The sequence below is a fragment of the Chenopodium album genome, chromosome 6 (genome assembly GCF_948465745.1).
Source record: "Chenopodium album chromosome 6, dcCheAlbu1.1, whole genome shotgun sequence".
In the NCBI taxonomy this organism is placed as follows: domain Eukaryota; kingdom Viridiplantae; phylum Streptophyta; class Magnoliopsida; order Caryophyllales; family Amaranthaceae; genus Chenopodium; species Chenopodium album.
The window spans coordinates 75,178,855-75,196,501 of NC_137839.1; the positions used below are offsets into that span (position 1 = coordinate 75,178,855).

Consider the following 17,647-nt stretch of genomic DNA (forward strand, 5'->3'; position numbering starts at 1 on the left):
CGGGGTTACCTCACCTCGTTTTGTTAGGTAGTTTTATCTATTTTGTTTGTATGTTTAGGGCCTTGCCCACCTCTGCATCAAAAAAAAAAAAAAAAATTGATCATTGATACTCCGTATACGAACTTACGAAGTACGGAGTACTGAATTTACACCCGTGTCAAGTCGTGAACCAAAGGCGCGGAAGAAATAGAACTTGAAGCTTGCTTAACCGTTGGCAACTACATTTTATTTGTTTTGACATTGGTAATCACTCATCTGTCATCACTGCATTCATCAATTCTCCTTCACTCATCTTACCTTCCCTCAACTCTCACCATGAATCTCCAACTCTCTTCACTTCGATTTTCTAGACTCAACTCCATTAACCCTACTTCGTCCTCCAATTTCCGCCATTATCATTCCTCTAAGCTCTTCACTATCAGGTATTCGTCACTTTTTCCTTACCAAAATCACAATAACTCAATTTCTTCAGTCGATTTTAGGTTTTATGATCTTAAATTGTTTTTATGCTGTTTAATTTTCTAGCATTTGTGTTAATTTTTATGATTATTTTGCTGCAAAACTAGGTCAAGCTTGCCATTTTCGCCTCAGAAAGCTAAGTATTACAAAGAGCTTGAAGCTGCTGTTAATGTGGTTAATAGAGCTTGTCGCATTTGTGTTGACGTACTTCCTCTTTCTCTCTCCTCTTTTTTTCTGTGAATTTAACCATTACATTGCTTGATTGATAGTTTGATACTACCTCCGTTTTTAATTAGTTGTTTCGTTTGCTTTTTCGCAATCTCCAATGCACGTCTTTGACCATTAATATGCTTCGTATACGAATCTGTTAATCGGAGTTGTATGATTAACTGAATTGCAGGTGCAAAAATCATTATTCTCTGATAATAAGGGGGTTTTGGAGAAGAATGACAATACTCCAGTCACCATTGCAGATTTCAGTGTTCAAGCTTTAATTAGTTTAGGTACTACTAAATTTTGAAATCTTTCTGAATTATTATATATATTAACTTGATACTCTTTCTGATTTTTTATGTAATTTGGGGAAAATCAAGTTTTATTTGGTAAGAAGGAACAATTGAATAGGCTAAAGCAATGTAAACAGTTATTCTGGGAAATAAATTTGATTTATGAGGTTATATTGGAGAATTATATAGCCAACAGTGTTGGGAATTCACCATAGGAATGTCATTTTGAAATACGGAAACCAAGAACATCAATATGTGATGGAGGTGTATCCGTGTATTAAAATCATGTTATGTGCTGTTGGCTGATACTAAGCTTGTTGACATTGTAGAAATGACTATCTGGTAGTGCTTTTGTGTTAAAAATAAAACTAAAAAGTTGAATAATCCAGAAATGAGCCTAAAAGGTTTTAACTTTTAATCATGAAGATCTAACTGGCCACGGTTATAATCTTGGAGCCTAAATAAATTTGTTTTATATTATATGTTGTCTCATTATCAACCTTTTGTCTTTTTTTTGGACAGAGCTGAAAAACCAGTTTCCGTCGATTCCACTGGTGGCTGAAGAGGATTCTGCTTTTTTACGTTCTAATAATCTTGCTGATGCTGTGGTTAATGTTGTCAAAGATAACACAAGCATCGCACATGAACAATTAACAGATGAGGAAGTGTTGGAAGCAATTGACAGAGGAGGGAGTGATGCTGTTGCTTTTGAGCCCAAGCCGGCTACGTACTGGGTAATTTTTTAGATAACTTTACTCATTTGATGAATTTAGACTTAATTTTGCAGTATGAGCTTTTTATGTTCTGTTCACTATTTCTTTTGTGACCAAATTGTCATGCCTATGTATCGCCCTCATCGTCGAAGCTAAATTACTTCAACATATCCATACATTATCTGTTTTTAATAAGTATTTTAGTTTCTTAGAGTTCTTGCATCCCTGCCTCCTGGTAATTTATCCTGAACCCAAGGTTCTTTGTTATTGCCTCCTATTTGTGGTTCCAGTCATCATTACAGCAGAGTCTTACAAAACACCCCCGAAATCACCACAAGGGTTGGTTTTCAAGGGGGTAATGTTATTTTTGGGGTGATTAGAGGATATTTTCTAAGGTCCTTTTGTTCCACTCTCTATGTGTCTTCATACTCGTCACATCATGTCCTCCATTAATAACATGTGCAAAGTTTATCTGATTTAGTTGAAACTCACTTCTTACATACATTGAATATGCATTTACGCTGCAGGTGCTGGATCCAATAGATGGGACACGAGGGTTTCTCAAAGGTGGTGGGGCATTGTATGTGGTAGGCCCTCTTCTTTAGCTACTTTTCTTATTCTGATTAGTGGACATTGCTGCTGCAGTTCTGTTTAGGAAATATATTATGATGATTTAGTGTTATTTTCCTGTCTGCCAAAAAAGTGAATGGGTTGTAGAAATGGAGGCTGGCTCTTGTGGATGAACCAGCTATTAGTGCAACGTGCTATTGTAGGATACTACAGGCAAGTAAAGGACTAAAGGGTGCAGACATATGAAATAGTAAAACTATCATTTTACCCCTAATCTTACTGGCAAAGCAGGAATAGATTACAAGTGTAGACTAAAACAGAACTAATCTAACTTCACTCTATGCAAATTTTCAGTTAACTAAGAATGTTTGAAGAAATCAGGTATAGGAACATCTAGAGTTATGTCTTTTACTAATAAGATTTAATGTCATGATAATTGCCTGCCCCCATTCATCAAAATGCTTCTTTTAAATCACAAATTTGTCTCTATGGAGTATTTCTAGCATCCTTAATATGTGAATGTGTAATCATACCTATTTTCTTGGGATTATGCAATATGAGGACGTCATCACATCAAGTATAGCATTCAAACTCCCTAACAATTCATTCTACTTACTACCTTTTTTTTTTTTTTTTTTTTAATCAGAAATCTCCATAACTAATCATAATCCAACTTTTGATGGCATCTAGACTTTGTAGGCGGTCCAAAACTCCTAAAAGTCCCAAAAAGACATAATCAACCAAATAGTTCTGTTAAGCATTAATCACTGATGACCCAATAAGCCAATACTAGCCTTAAATGCATGAATCTACAAAATAGTGCTATTGACTATGCAACTAAATGGTAGTGAGACATTTAGATGCTGTGCCAGGTGTTTAACTGTTAAAGTTTTATTATTTGAGGTTCTCATGTAGTTTGATTGGAGCCACTCGCTTTGAGCATTATCATTCTTTAATTTTTTAAATGAACTAAAGAATGATTCTTTAGATTGAAGGCTTGAGATTTTTTCTGCAGGTTTTAATTGTTTTGGGGTCATGATAATGTTTATGGGGTTGACATCTTCTTGGGGTCCTTTCAATAGAATTCTTTATTATTCAAAAGAACAGCCAACATTTTGACCTTCTAGTCTCAGTCTTGTTAAAATGAGTTTGAAAAGGTCAATATGTACGCAGCTGTACAGTTGTATCATCACTAGTAAAAGACTTTTAAAAAGTGCAACTTGTTAAGGTACAGTGATTATGTGAAAATACAGACAATACAACTGTCATAAAAATCATGCAACATCAACTGTAACCCTTTATGTGACACCGTAGTGAAGCCCAGTTCTATGATGCAGGACAGCTACAATGATTACAAGTGCGATTTAGACCCTGTTGTATACATTTTGCATTTGTGCGAGGAGATTGTAAAAGAGCTATAGAACACATCTGGATTTAACTATATCAGTCACTACAGCATCAACTATGATGATGCAGATTCCACCTTTGGCTTGGCTCTAGGAGGTCCAAAAATTTAGTGCTCAGCTGCTCACCCTTCGCCCTAAGACACAATATCATTAATCAACTTAATTAGTAACTTTAAACCTCCTGTTATTTGTTTGTTGTTCATTATTTATTTATATTGCTGTGATGATGTCATTTTCAGGTTGGACTGGCACTTGTAGTTGAAGGGGAGATGGTATTGGGGGTTATGGGTTGCCCAAATTGGAAAGTGAACTCAGTAAACAATTCTCCTATGGATGTCCAAGAACGCCAAAAGAATGAATCTGCAATTGGAATCATTATGGCAGCTCATGTGGGTTGTGGAACATGGTCGGTTAGATTGACTGACTTGCTGGGTGGTCTAATGAATATGGATGGCTTTTGGGAAAGATGTTTTGTTGATGGATCTTCTTTAGTTCACGAAGGACGTTTCTGTATTCCTGAGAGTCAAACGTGGGATTCGATTCCCTTTTCAAATTCTCTTAGTGCAACAACTAGCCGTACTAATGAAGGGAATAAACAAATCCTGCTTCTTCCAACATGTTGTGGAAGGTATACAAAAATTCTTCTGTACCTGAATTGAATGCAACAGTTGGATATTAGGCCATCATAAAATTCATAATAATTTTTAGTCTTCATGCTTATTTCTTTGTGTTGTTCGTTGGGATTTTTTAGTTGGATAAGATGAAAAGAAGCTCCTATATCCCCCATCCAAAAACTGGCGAGGGAGGATTTTGTTTGTCATGTGGTGAAGGGGGGGGGGGGGGGGGGTGAGATTGTACCATATTAAATAAACACTTTCCCGCCATGAGGTTTATGATTTTGAACTTCTTATCCCTGGTCTTTTGATTAGGAAACCAAGTAAGCTATCCACACTCTAGTTTGAAGTGCTTGTTACAATTTTATGATTCACAGAGTGATACTCACTCTATGTATCCCCCTTAATATTTACACCAAAAGGATATGTAATGGTGTAAAGTCATCATACAAATACCTTCTAAGAAGCTTGTTGTTTTGGGGATTTTTAGGGGTGTAATGTAGATGTTAGCTGCATGTTTCTACATCAGTGTTTTTTCAGTATCCTTTTAACATTACAAAAATTATGTTTTTCATCCTTGTTTTATTTTCAAGTCTTTGGAGCACATTTTCCTCATGCTATTCTTTCTAAAAGACATTTCTTCATTTGGAGTTCTGGCAGTTCACTGCTGTATACTATGTATATTGAACGGTTTTTTCTCAGTTGGTCCATAATATAAACGATTTTTTCTCCTCTTGGGCAGTTTATGCAAGTACTTGATGGTTGCCTCAGGTAGAGCATCTGTATTCATTGTTCAAGCTAGGGCTCAAAGAATTATGAAGGTGCTTACCATTTTTGTTCTTCACTTACGATATTATTCCAGTAAAGATCTCGAGTTCTATTGGAAATTCAACTTCTTTCTAGTGATTGACAATTTAATTTTATGAAAATGTAGGCTTGGGACCATGCTGTTGGCATGATTTGTGTGCATGAAGCTGGTGGAAAGGTTGCGTCACACTCTTTGTACTTCAAACAGATGCAACATATTTAGTATTATTTTCTTTTTCGAGAGGATACAACATATCTTACTGTAGAACTTTTATCTGCAACTTTATCAGATTAACTCTATGAAATATAATCTCATTTTAATCAGGTCACTGATTGGAAGGGGAGCAAAATTGATCTAGCTGCTGATGTAATGGCACGTAGAATTATATCTCCTTCAGGTGGTGTGCTGGTGACAAATGGAACCTTGCATGGTCAAATTTTGGATTTAATATCTCTGAAGTCATCAGTTGTATCTTAAAGATCTATTACATGTCTGCATGCAGGTAATCACAAGTGACTAGTAGCTTTCTTTTTTACTACCATTTCATACTATCATGGTCTTTGTTCAACATCCTACTTGTTTATGAGCTGATTAAATTATCTACATTCAGTTATTTCCGTGTGTAATAGAGCTTAATAGGGTTATTATATTATACAAAGTTTATGAAGTACTTGTTATGCTAATATCTGAATTCCGATGACTCTGATTAGTACTAATCAATGTATATGAATTGCTAAAGGTTCTTAAGAGCCTGCACACCAATCACACAGCTATAATCTCGTGCCTAAAGTAGCTCAGCTATGTGTAGCTGTGTACGCTGTTTAATTATAAGAATACCCTTATCCTTTCCTTTTCCACTTTTTGTGGTTAGAAATCTTAAGGTATAATCTCGCGCCCAAATTGTAGTCTTTTCTCCACTTGATTGTCCAAGTTTGTTACAGAAATTTAACAGAAACTGCTAATGTTTTGGGCTTTTTTTATTTTTATTTTTTAATTTAATTTTTTTTTTAAATTATTTGTATGAAGTGTGTTATTTGTACAGGCTATTTCTTCAACTTACGCAAACTGGAAGCCTATTGGAGTAACCATGGACTAGAAACCCTAAGATGCAGACACTACTACCAAATCAGGTATCAGGTGTAAACTTTCATTAAACAATGCATGTAAATAAGATAAACTTCAGCCACGTGGATTAATTTACTTAAGTTAATGAAATTTACTGGTGATCCATGATTTCATGATCACAAACAGTGAGACACGTGTTTAAGTTTATGATTGTATATCTTAGATATGAAGGGATATGCTTACATTAGTTAGTAGACTCCGTATAATATGAAATTCATCTCATGTATTTATCTTTTTGTTTTTGTCTTATTTCTGAATACAGTTTTTGCTTTAGGGGGGGGGGGGTCAGGAGTGGTATGGTGAGCATAGCTTCCGTCCATAAATTATTAAGCGTATCTCATGTGTTCATCTTTTTGCCTTTGTCCTATTTATGGTTACCTTTTTTGCTCTTAGGGGAGAGAGCTGAGCATACTTCCGTGAAACTTTGTGCTTCTTCCAATAATAAATTAATGTTATAATCAGAATGAAATGAGATAAGACAAACTGGTTAAGATTGGGAAGAGTTGTTAAGTTTGTTTATATTTTATCAAGAGAAACAAAAGTAGTTTTTAACTTTTGAGCCTTTGATTAGACCAAAGACAAATCACTAAGTAGATAAATTTTTATTCATGCTATCTCTTTTTCTTATAAGTTATTGGTTCTTTGGATAATCATCCCACCCTTCCCTGTCAACCATTTTGGAATTTTTTAAGTTTAAATTAGAGCCATGCGATGAAGAATTATAAAAAATAAATGTTCCCTGAGGACACCTACAAGCTTCCAGATTAATGTTTGGCAAATAGGAAATGGAAAGAAGAATCATTTTAATAGTCTAAGAATGACGGACTATGACCCTACAGAATCAGATAGATCTCATATTGTTTTAGGCTTAAAAAATATAAGCTTTCTTAACTTTGTAATGTTTTGTTATCGGGTTAGACCTGTCAACTGTTGGGAATGCAGGTTCCTACAGGCAATATGCTAGTTGAATTCTCATCACAGCCACATTACGTACTAGGTGGTTCAGACTTCAGTATATACTTTGTTTGAAGTTGCTTGATAGGTGGCTTAATCTGGAGTGAAATTTTGGGCTTTTGGTGGGGGGGGGGGGGGGGGGGGGGGGTCAGAGGGTCTTTGATTAGTAATCTAATAATTTCCTATGAGACCTCGACAAGGTATAGAGGAGAAACTTATTAGTTATGGCATCAAGGCAATCTTATGATGGATGCCTTTTTAAGAAAAAAAAATTATGATTATCAATTTGAGCAATGTGGTAATCTAATTATGTAAGTGTGATTCATTCTTGATTTTTAAAATTTCACTTATTTATTTGTTGCAACCCAATTGTTACAAGGGTTTTACTGGAAGAGGGGAAAGAGTATTTTGGACTTTTGGTACATATGGCCATCAGAGATCTTTAAATTTTTGTTTCTGTTGTGGCTCAAAGCAGTTGCTAATGATTTCTCTGACTGATGGAAGATTTTGTATTGGTTATATGATCAGTTCAGGATACTTCATTCTGGATTAAAGGAAGTTAAGGCCTTGAATGGGACTTGGGATTCAATTGGCATTTATACTTTGTTTGGTACAAGGTTATATAAGGGAATGGTAACGAGTTTGTGTGCTAAATCGAATGTTCCGTGTGAATATCTATGGTCATGCCTCTCTGCTATTATTTTATTTTGTCATTGGTTTTCATTGTTTCATTCCACTCATACCCATGTTAACAGTTGGTAAAAAGTGGTAAATAAAAAATAATGAAGAATATGCATCTTCATAGTGAAGATATATTACCCTGGACATTCTAATGGAGCAATTCGTGGAAGATTTTGAACTCATTATCATTCCTGTAATAAATAACCTTGTACTAAACAAACTGCGAGCAAAAGAAATGAAGGTAAATAATGTGCTAGCTTTACTTATTCCGTGTTTTTCTGATGATATAAGTTCATTAATGATAGTGTTCATATTGCTTTGTTCTTTTTTATCGGGAGATGTTTTGCTGATGAAACGTGATGAACTATATTTGAGTTTAACATAGCTCTTCTTTTTTTTAAATTTTTTTTTTATTTTAATCATCCTTCCTTTTGACCTACAAGACTCCCAGATTGTAGCTTGCTACTGTTTTCATATAGTCGTGTAGTAAAAACAAAAGTGCAAGTGCTTTTGTGCTGTCAAAGATTTCAGCGATTGTTTACGAATATGTGTTAGCATCTAAAATATTAAATTAGTTCAAAATGTGTACAAATACGGCTTTGAATTTCTTGTTGTGGCCTTGGAGTTGCTCATGACCTCAAAAATATGGTTAAATACATGTTAGTTTGACAAATGACTACCATGTTGGTTGAAGGGAAGTAAACGTCATTTTATATTATGTGCCTGCTTTAGATAGGCTTACATGGGTTGACTACTTTATGTGTATTATGCGCTATGCTGATAATCTAACTATTTCATCATAAAATCTTTTTTGGTTAAACGTGGAAGTTTCATGCATATAACATTATAACTGTAATTAAATGTTAGTTTATTTTCATCGTTGAATAGTTTACTTCAGCAACCGAGAAGTGGTTCCTGAGTGAAAAAGCAACTTAGTTTGAGATTCTGTTATGTAGTTTGTATACTTGTCTAGTTCTCTAGGAATCAAAATAAGGCAATTAGTTCTCTTCAAAGGATGATCTATTAAACACTGCTGGTCTTTACCCTGCTTAATTTGTACCATACTGTGGTCATATTTAATATTCTCATTTGGGACAACGCTAAAACAATGTCAAAATTCTGGGTACCTGGACTTTGTGCTTAAAGTTTGGCCTTTCTGTTCAATATGAGTTTCGTGTAAACCGGGCATATAAGCACAGAAATGATGTATTGTGTTGGCTTAAGCATAGAAGAGTCTCTCATTGCATGTTAAATTCTAACACTGGGTAACTGCTCTATTAAACTGGTTTCCGAAACCCATTCATGGACCTGAAAGTATGTTGTCAACAAATTGCTTGGCTTTTTTTTGTGCGTGTTGGTGCATTTTAAGTTTAGTATATTAATCGATTGTTAATCGATTGTTCTATCAAGGACAGAAATAAATGCAACACCCATCCCCCAAAGGCCTGAATGGTTTTTTTTGGCATTCTGTACATAATCGTGAACTGTTTCTGCAGATTGCCGTGTCAAGATCACCAGCCAGCCAAGCACATCGTCTCGTGTTACTCATTGTCCATTGAAATCTTCGTCCTGAATTTGATGCATACGGTATAGACAATCAACATCGTCTCGTGTTACTCATTGTCCATTGAAATCTTCGTCCTGAATTTGATGCATACGGTATAGACAATCATCTCCAATGTCAAAATTTTTGCAATTCAAATACAAAGCTGTTATTCAAATACAAAGCTGTTGAAGAATTACAGATTTAATTTTAAAGCATTTCAAAGATGAGTTACAGATGTAGCTAACAATTATTTAACACTCTAGTTCTTTTGAAGGATACTATATTTATATATGATTGTAATATATACAAGTATAAAACTATAAACTGGACATGCAAATGTTGTATGAAATTTGTTCCTGATTTTCTGTTTGGAATGACCTTGCTATTTCCCAAGACTTGCTTCAGGAATTTCTTATGGCCATTTTTTTCAGCTACTTTGGTTATTATAAGCAGTCATGCACCATGAGACGACAGGTTAGCTTCTGACAATACCACTTTACATGGGTGTAAACTTCACTGGGGATATTGTAAACCAGTGCACTGACTCTCAAATTTACGTTTACTTTCCCACTAATAATAATAATAATATTTATAATAATCGGTTTTTTTTTTAATGTTATATTAATATTATTATTATTACGGAGTATTATTTGAGGAAATATTATTATTATTTTTATTTGATCTACTATAGTCTGGTTTAATCTGAATCCATTTCAACTTGGTCTATTTTTTTCCCGCATTACTCCATATTTCATTAATTTTGTTTATACAATCGGTTATTTTAGTAAATTTCTAACTTTTCTATTCTTTCAATTGAAATAAATTTTTATCTTTAAATTTATAGTGTTTAATAAGACAGGCTGGTATATACTTCGTATGAATTATAGGATCTCAACTGTTGATTAAAGGTTTCTGGCCTTACAGCTACATAAGGAATCAATATGATTGTGAGCAGCTCACCAAAAGGTTCTATTTCATCGGTAAAAATTTGTTCATTAGTGATCAACTAAACATGGAATTCTTCACATTATTATCTTCCATGCATAATTTTTCTTAAAATTTCTTTGCAATAAAATTTACTCATAAAGAAACTTGAATTTCTATGCATCAAGGAACACTTACAGTTAAGACTTCTCTATAATTATTGCTCCGTTTTTTTTTTTTTTGTTTTTTTTTTTTTTGTTTTTTTTTTTTTTTTTTTTTTTTTTTTTTAACCATAAATCTGTTCATGCATACATACAGGACGACGTGTACAACTGCATATGAGTAATATGACCACATTGATGGTTGATACACTCAGGGCTTCGGGCCGTTAGGGGTACACACCTGCCCATAAACACCCTCTATGTGCACTTGGATGTACGATATAATTGTCTCATAAACAATATTTGTATTATTTATGAATACTACAATGCTTGGTTTGACTCCAACCTCATTTGCAGTTCTAGAAATGTTGATACTATTATTGTCATCTTATTTGGTGATTAAATATTAATTTGCTCTATAAAAAAAATTAATAATTCTAATTTCTCCAAATGGATGGGACACGTTGCTTACTTATTGGTAATAGTAGATGATAAGCAATTATTTATTTATTCTGAAATATTTGACTGTCTTATATCCTTTCTTTTGGTGGCCTATTTATAGATGACCACCCTTTAGTCAATGTTTCCCATGCAGAAACTCCAACCTTAAGGAAATCTACCCTTTTCATCTAATTAAAAAAAAAAAAAACTGATTAATTAGTTCTTTCCATAAAATTTAAACCCAGAAAATAAAAAATGGGAAGAAAACCTTGCTGTGATAAAGAGGGATTGAAGAAAGGTCCATGGACATCTGAGGAAGATCAAAAGCTTATTGATTATATCCAAAAGTATGGCCCTGGTAACTGGAGATCTCTTCCAATGAAAGCAGGTTAGTTTTTAATCTGGCTTATTTGTCATCGATTATGTTAGTCACTAGTTAGACTCTTCATTTCACCTCAAGTACCTGTATTGGATGCTTGACACGCTGTTTCAGACTGGTGATCTATGTCAGACTCAAGTCCGAGTAACATAGATCACCAGTACTAAAAATGAATTTTTAGATGATTTGTTGAATGCATGCATGTGATTCGATCTCCTAGTATATCCATGATGCAGTACTCATTTTGAATTTTTTGTATACAGGTCTTGAAAGGTGTGGTAAGAGCTGCCGGTTACGGTGGGCCAACTATCTCAGGCCAGACATCAAAAGAGGAAGATTTTCATTTGAAGAAGAAGAGACTATAATTCAACTCCATAGTATTTTGGGAAACAAGTAATTAATCTTCTTCTAATCTCTGTTTACTACATTAAGCTTTCATTTATTTTTATACAAAGTCGTAATCATAATACATGTATAATTGACTGATGTAAAATTTTCTTACAGATGGTCTGCAATTGCTGCTAGACTACCAGGACGAACAGACAACGAGATTAAAAACTATTGGAACACCCACATTCGAAAGAAGCTACTTCGTATGGGAATCGACCCTGTAACTCACAGCCCTCGCCTCGATTACTTTGACCTTCCTTCTATGCTCTGCAGTCATCAGAACTCACCCCTGATGAACTTGCCTGCTGTCTTACTTAATCTGCAGAACCTCCTAAACCCTGAACTTCTGAGATTCGCCACTTCACAAAATGGATTCTTAAACTTCAACAATTCCCAAAACACAATTCTCAGTAATATGCTAAATAATATCCCAGATAATCAAGTTCCAAGTGCACATACTGTTAATCAAGTTGATCCCATTCCATCTTTTAATGAATTGTTAGGCTCTTCCTCAACGGATAACTCGGGTTTTGTATCGAACAACAGTTACCAGAGTTTTAGCAACGGTAGCAGCTTCTCCACGGCGTTGTCGCCGTTTTGTTCAAGTGTTCTTCATCCTATTGATTCAAGTCCAACTTATCTTAACAGTAGCAAGAGTACTGAAGATGAGATAGATAGCTACATCAGTAATGTAGAGAAGTTGCTTGAAAGTCCGGTTCTTTAATTAATGTTATATTGTACAAGTAGTAACTTTTTTTTTTTTTTTTTTTTTTTACTGCCCGGCAGCGGTCGGAAAAAAAAAAAAAAAACCGAATATCAGACCAGGTTATATTTTGGACCAAAAAAAATCTGTCTAACTCGACAAATCGGGTGAGGTCAAGAGTCTGATCAAATTAGACATTTTAAAAAAAAAAAAAATCTATGTATAGCAGCATAGTTCAATGTTGACAGCTGAACAAGTTTACAAGCGTTACATTTGGATATGAAATTATATAAATATAATTCATGCTTTGTTAATTTCAGTTTGTATGATTTGAAGATGGTATACTGTAGTGGATCAATTGTTCCAACGTGTAACAACCAATTAAAATAAAAACATAGTTTCACTCAATTACCTCCTTCCCAAGAGGAAGGTTGACATTTTTTATTTTATTATTTAAATACCGATTCTTAATGCTTTAGAATTTACTTGTAGATAATTTCTACTAGTATCAAAGTCCCACACATTGTATAATGAATCCGGTTTTTTTAGATAAGAATATAAAAGGTTCAGATGTACGCAATCTTATCCTTAAATAGTTAAAGTAAATTATAGAGCACCTAAAAAATTATACTCGTACTTGTAGTAGTCTTGCAACGTATTATAATGAAACCATGATCTACGCACTACCCCTTTCTAAACACAATTACTACTCATTATACTTGTATATCTTAGAGGCCACCAATTACCACACAATATACTTCATATAATTATATAAAAAGGAAAAATAGAAAATGGAAACTCTGTTCATAACTTCATATAAAATTATTATATCATTATTGACATTATTGTTGTATACGGTATTATAGATTCAATAAAGATAACAATTATATATTATATCAAATTTAGGCGTTTAGCTGAGCCTGTTATATCTACTTGTTGCTTGAAAATTGCACGATGCTTAGTTACAAGTCAATTTATTGTGTACTTCTGACTTCTCATGAAAGTAGACTGTAACCTAATTACCTAAGCCTCACATTATCATGCAATAATTTCAACAGTTCGATTTTGCTGTGTTACTAATTGATTAATAGTGAAATTATTTAGCAACCATTGAATTGCGTCAAAGCCCAAAGGCTATAGGTATTATTGTATTAGCTAAATGAGCCCCAACATGGATACATCTCGGGAAGGGAGTTAATTGGGGGAGAAATTGTAAGAGTTGGCTCAACAAACGACACAATTAGACGGAATCCGTTAATGGATAGTGCTAAACAAACATTTTTCATCATAGGACAGTTGTTCACAAATTTAAAAAATAAAAAAAAAAATTAAAAAAATGGGTAGTTGTTAACAAAATAGCCTATTTTTAGGGTAGTTCTTCACAAAATTTCTCTTTTGTTGGTATACCCCTTCTCCTAATACACATTTTCGTACATTCATTAATTCATTTTAACAATTTTCTCTCTAATTATCTTAATCTGTGTGCACTGTATGTATATGCTAAAGAAGTTTTAGAAACAAAGAGTCGAAATTATGTTAATGTACATTCTCATATGAAAAATATTGAATAATAGTACTCGTAAATTGACTAGTGGTATTCATCGTATAATTCCTTCATTCTATTTTTTAAATCTTCCTAATTATTGACTATTATCAATTAAATGGAAAAGTTAGTAAAATAGCGGCCCTTCTTTTTAAAAGTTTGGGTTGTAAAGGAAAATTGGATTAGAGATATGAAAACAAAAAAAAAAAGAAATGCAGAGTATGTGGTCCGTACATTTGTAAGGAAGTCAAATTTCATTGTAATGTCATGCATTGTCCACTCAAAACATATGTTTTTTTGTTATTAATATATCAATTAGTCCTTTAGAGTTAGTAAGATTGAGTGAAAATGGATTATCACTAGGAGAAAAGTACAAGTTTAGGAGGAAGTTGATTTCATGACGACCATGAATATTATCATGAAACTTTAATTGTTATATATGTTATTATTACAATGCCACTATATGTGCATTATATGGAGTAATTTTTTACTTATCATCTATGAAGTACGAAGTAGGTTACTCCCTCTATTTTCTTAAGTGCTCTGTTGTAGCCGTCATCACGACGTCTACCAATGCATCTAATATTTTTTTTAATTATCAATATAATATATAAATTATATATATTTAAAAAGTTGATATTTGAAAACTATACACTAAAATTGAACGATTTTAACAAACAAATACTCATATAACTATATTTAATCTTATATATAAGCATAAATATTGATAAAGTGATTTTTTGAGTAGTATAAAAGTCAAAATATAACGTAACATTAAAAACAATAGAGAGACTGAGAGAGTATAAGTAAAGATTATGGTTGAAAAGATTAAAGTAGAAGTACTAAACACTGAGTGCGTCGATTTGCATTTCCATTTTGTAAATATGTATGGAGTACTATGATTAGCAAAACCCTTTGTTTTAAACATTGATTAACACTTCTACTCATCTAGCCTTCTACTTGATTTACTATATACAATAGTATAAGATAAGATTAATTAGTGCCTAGATTAAGTTTAATTTGTTGCTTGAAATTTAATTATAGATAATTATAAATTATAAAAAGAACCTTTTGGAACTACGTTGTTGAAAATTGGCAAAATGATTGTACTACTTAAGTCAACAGTTTACATATATACTTCTATTTCTAACAGTACATGCGCTTTAAAATCTAAGCCACAAATCACAAACAATATATTTCAACACTTTGATTATTTTTCTGTGTTGTTTGATAAACAGTACACTATACATTGAATTAAACCTTTTTAAAATAAAATTTTTGACATCTTGACTAAATATGGACCGTCCGATTATCTCTAAATATAATTATCACCTTCAATTAATGCAACAAGTGTCCATATATGCTTACGTACATAATAGTCATGCAAATGCTAATTTGTATGGTCCAACTTTAATGAGATTTTTGGTAGGTTTAAACTTGGTTTATTTCCTTCACTATCTTATATTCTTATATTATAAAGTTTTAATTATTTAAAAATTATGTGAAAGCTTGTTATAATTCGTTGATGATGACAGTTTTTTCAATCATATCACTAGAGTAGATAACTGACTACGTAGGAATTAATAATGTGCATGGATCATGGGTTTTATTTAATTAATTAATGCAGCTGCCCTAATATCCATACACATACATGAATGCATGTATATGTTTACTATGTTTCTGATTCGTATCTTAAAACTATTCTTCAAGTTTAGTCACCGAATCAAGGGAACATCATATATACCTATATTAAATTATTGTGTTCCTTAAATTTGTGTTTAGTTTGAAAAAGGTACCAGTAAGCGAATTCTTAACCACGTATTTAATATTTTGAATACACCATAGATGTGTTACATTTTCATCCGATTTTCAATTACATATCAAAAAATTGTTTAACTTATAAATTATGTTGTGCTATATTTATTTATTTTTACTTGAATATAATTTACATAATTGTATATTTTACTAATTATTTTTACAAAATTTTACTAACAATTTTACTAATTAAAACTAATTTTACTTATTATAATTTAGTATTTATTAAGATAAAGAGAATGAACAGATGAACTAGACCCTATTCCCGAATTGAACTTACTTTTCTTTAAGTGCATGGAATAAGATGAGGACAACATAGCCTAAAGAGTTGGGGATTTTTGGCCAAACTTGAATTGATATGATGACATAAATGCAGTGTATTATTGTTATTGAGATATTCAATCTAGACTTGTCTTAGTAATGAGTCACTACTATGACAACAATAACCTAATTGATTCATTCACAAAATAAAGCTAGCTTAATTTTAATTGGCTTTAACCATTAAGATTTTATGAATGTTTAAATTGATCCCTTTAATGTTGAAGCAATTCTTGCTATTTATGATCGCTTTTGCCAGCTCTACATGTGACTTGTACACGCGCAATAGATATACTATTACTTGGTGTGGTCTTACTTCCCAATGTATACAAAGCTTCTCACATTCAGAGTTTGTTGTAGCCACTAAACAGCTCATAACAAGAACTAACAACAATTTCGTCTTGGCTCGCACCTAATTTTTACACATACGCAGGCCGTGATGCTATAATTAATAACTTATTTGGGCAACCACACGCAAGTAAGCCTTAGATTTTGGACAAATTAGTACCAAATCAAGCATAAAATCATAACATGTATAATAGAACTAATTATTTAATTAAACAAGTGATGAATTAGTTATCTTATTAGTAACTAACTATATGAAATCATAAACACTTTTTCTTACTTTATTATTATTTTGCTCAAGAATAGAATCCCCTGGATTTTAGCATAGGTGTTTGTTTGAAAAATTATATAGCTCATTTTCTTACTCGTAGTTGTTTGTACACAATACATGTTTATGATTAGGAACACATATTTTTTTTGGTGAATTTTTAATTAAATGATACTATACATACATACCCTAGATAGATCGTGATGATGACATGCATTACTTTGGATTACTTCTTAATTAAGTATGATTATCAACTCGAAAAGCAAATATCTTTGGTGATTATTGTAGACATACAATTCTAAAATCAAGTTTAATTTGTAACTAAAGTATAGTAGCTTAATAAACACATTTCTTCTTATAATTACATTCAAACCTCATATTTTAACTAGAGGGTGGCTGAAATTGTACCACCTGGCTCCCCCCTGTGAAAATATAGTAAAATAGGAGAATAATGGAGAAATAAACTTGATTAATAATCAAGTACTTTAATTTAATTTGTATAATGTTATATGGGATAAATATATCATATGATCATGGTTATTGTCTCTTATTGGCCGACTTCCAGCCAGCACGTACTACTTTTGTCCCCAAAAAACTATATACGTACGTACTGTACATACTTATTAGGAAAAGATAATATAATATCTTAGTAATATCTTATTAATTGGCAAAGATAAATAATTGCTATATTGTTAGTATTATCTTAGGTAAGTATGATAAACTTCCTAAGTTAGATAGACTTTAGTCCTTGTGGCTCAAGGCAATTCTTGTATAAATATCTTATGATGGTGGAGGAATAAATTAAGCTTGGTTTGCTAATTATCGTAACATGGTATCGGAGCGGGTTAACTAAAATTTTTTTTTTTTTTTTCAATCATACCTTAAACAATGGGGGACACCCCACCACCTCCACCATATCGTGCTGCTGCTCCTTTCCCGAACCTCACTGCCGAGCAGTGGCAGGCTGTCATGGCAGTC

At 32.8% G+C, this 17,647-nt stretch overlaps 2 protein-coding genes across 7 annotated transcripts; both read left to right on the forward strand.

Moving 5' to 3' along the window:
- The first annotated feature begins 254 nt into the window (after positions 1–254).
- On the forward strand, positions 255–9,781 carry LOC145636324 (putative 3'(2'),5'-bisphosphate nucleotidase, mitochondrial). Of its 6 annotated transcripts, none has more exons than XM_081687852.1 (12): positions 255–422; positions 567–663; positions 860–962; positions 1,488–1,699; positions 2,206–2,265; positions 3,894–4,282; positions 5,011–5,089; positions 5,203–5,253; positions 5,401–5,578; positions 6,103–6,206; positions 7,684–8,077; positions 9,333–9,781. In XM_081687852.1, exons 1-9 carry the CDS (start codon positions 316–318, stop codon positions 5,551–5,553), a joined length of 1,251 nt encoding a protein of 416 aa, XP_081543978.1. In that variant the 5' UTR covers positions 255–315; the 3' UTR covers positions 5,554–5,578; positions 6,103–6,206; positions 7,684–8,077; positions 9,333–9,781. The 6 variants fall into 6 exon arrangements, with proteins under 6 accessions (XP_081543978.1, XP_081543979.1, XP_081543975.1 ...); XM_081687853.1 differs by having other exon boundaries at positions 7,689–8,077; XM_081687849.1 differs by having other exon boundaries at positions 6,119–6,206.
- Positions 9,782–11,163: 1,382 nt separating this feature from the next.
- LOC145636326 (transcription factor MYB102-like) lies at positions 11,164–12,614 on the forward strand. The gene is made up of 3 exons (XM_081687855.1): positions 11,164–11,296; positions 11,551–11,680; positions 11,792–12,614. Exons 1-3 carry the CDS (start codon positions 11,164–11,166, stop codon positions 12,399–12,401), a joined length of 873 nt encoding a protein of 290 aa, XP_081543981.1. The 3' UTR covers positions 12,402–12,614.
- The last annotated feature ends 5,033 nt before the right edge of the window (positions 12,615–17,647 follow it).

Bases quoted from the DNA above. Each gene is read 5' to 3' on its own strand.
- LOC145636324 (XM_081687852.1), top strand. From the start codon at position 316: ATGAATCTCCAACTCTCTTCACTTCGATTTTCTAGACTCAACTCCATT. The intron at 1,700-2,205 runs GTAATTTTTTAG...TTTACGCTGCAG, and splicing joins CCAAGCCGGCTACGTACTGG to GTGCTGGATCCAATAGATGG. The intron at 5,254-5,400 runs GTTGCGTCACAC...CATTTTAATCAG, and splicing joins TGCATGAAGCTGGTGGAAAG to GTCACTGATTGGAAGGGGAG.
- LOC145636326 (XM_081687855.1), top strand. From the start codon at position 11,164: ATGGGAAGAAAACCTTGCTGTGATAAAGAGGGATTGAAGAAAGGTCCA. The intron at 11,297-11,550 runs GTTAGTTTTTAA...TTTTGTATACAG, and splicing joins ATCTCTTCCAATGAAAGCAG to GTCTTGAAAGGTGTGGTAAG. The intron at 11,681-11,791 runs GTAATTAATCTT...ATTTTCTTACAG, and splicing joins CATAGTATTTTGGGAAACAA to ATGGTCTGCAATTGCTGCTA.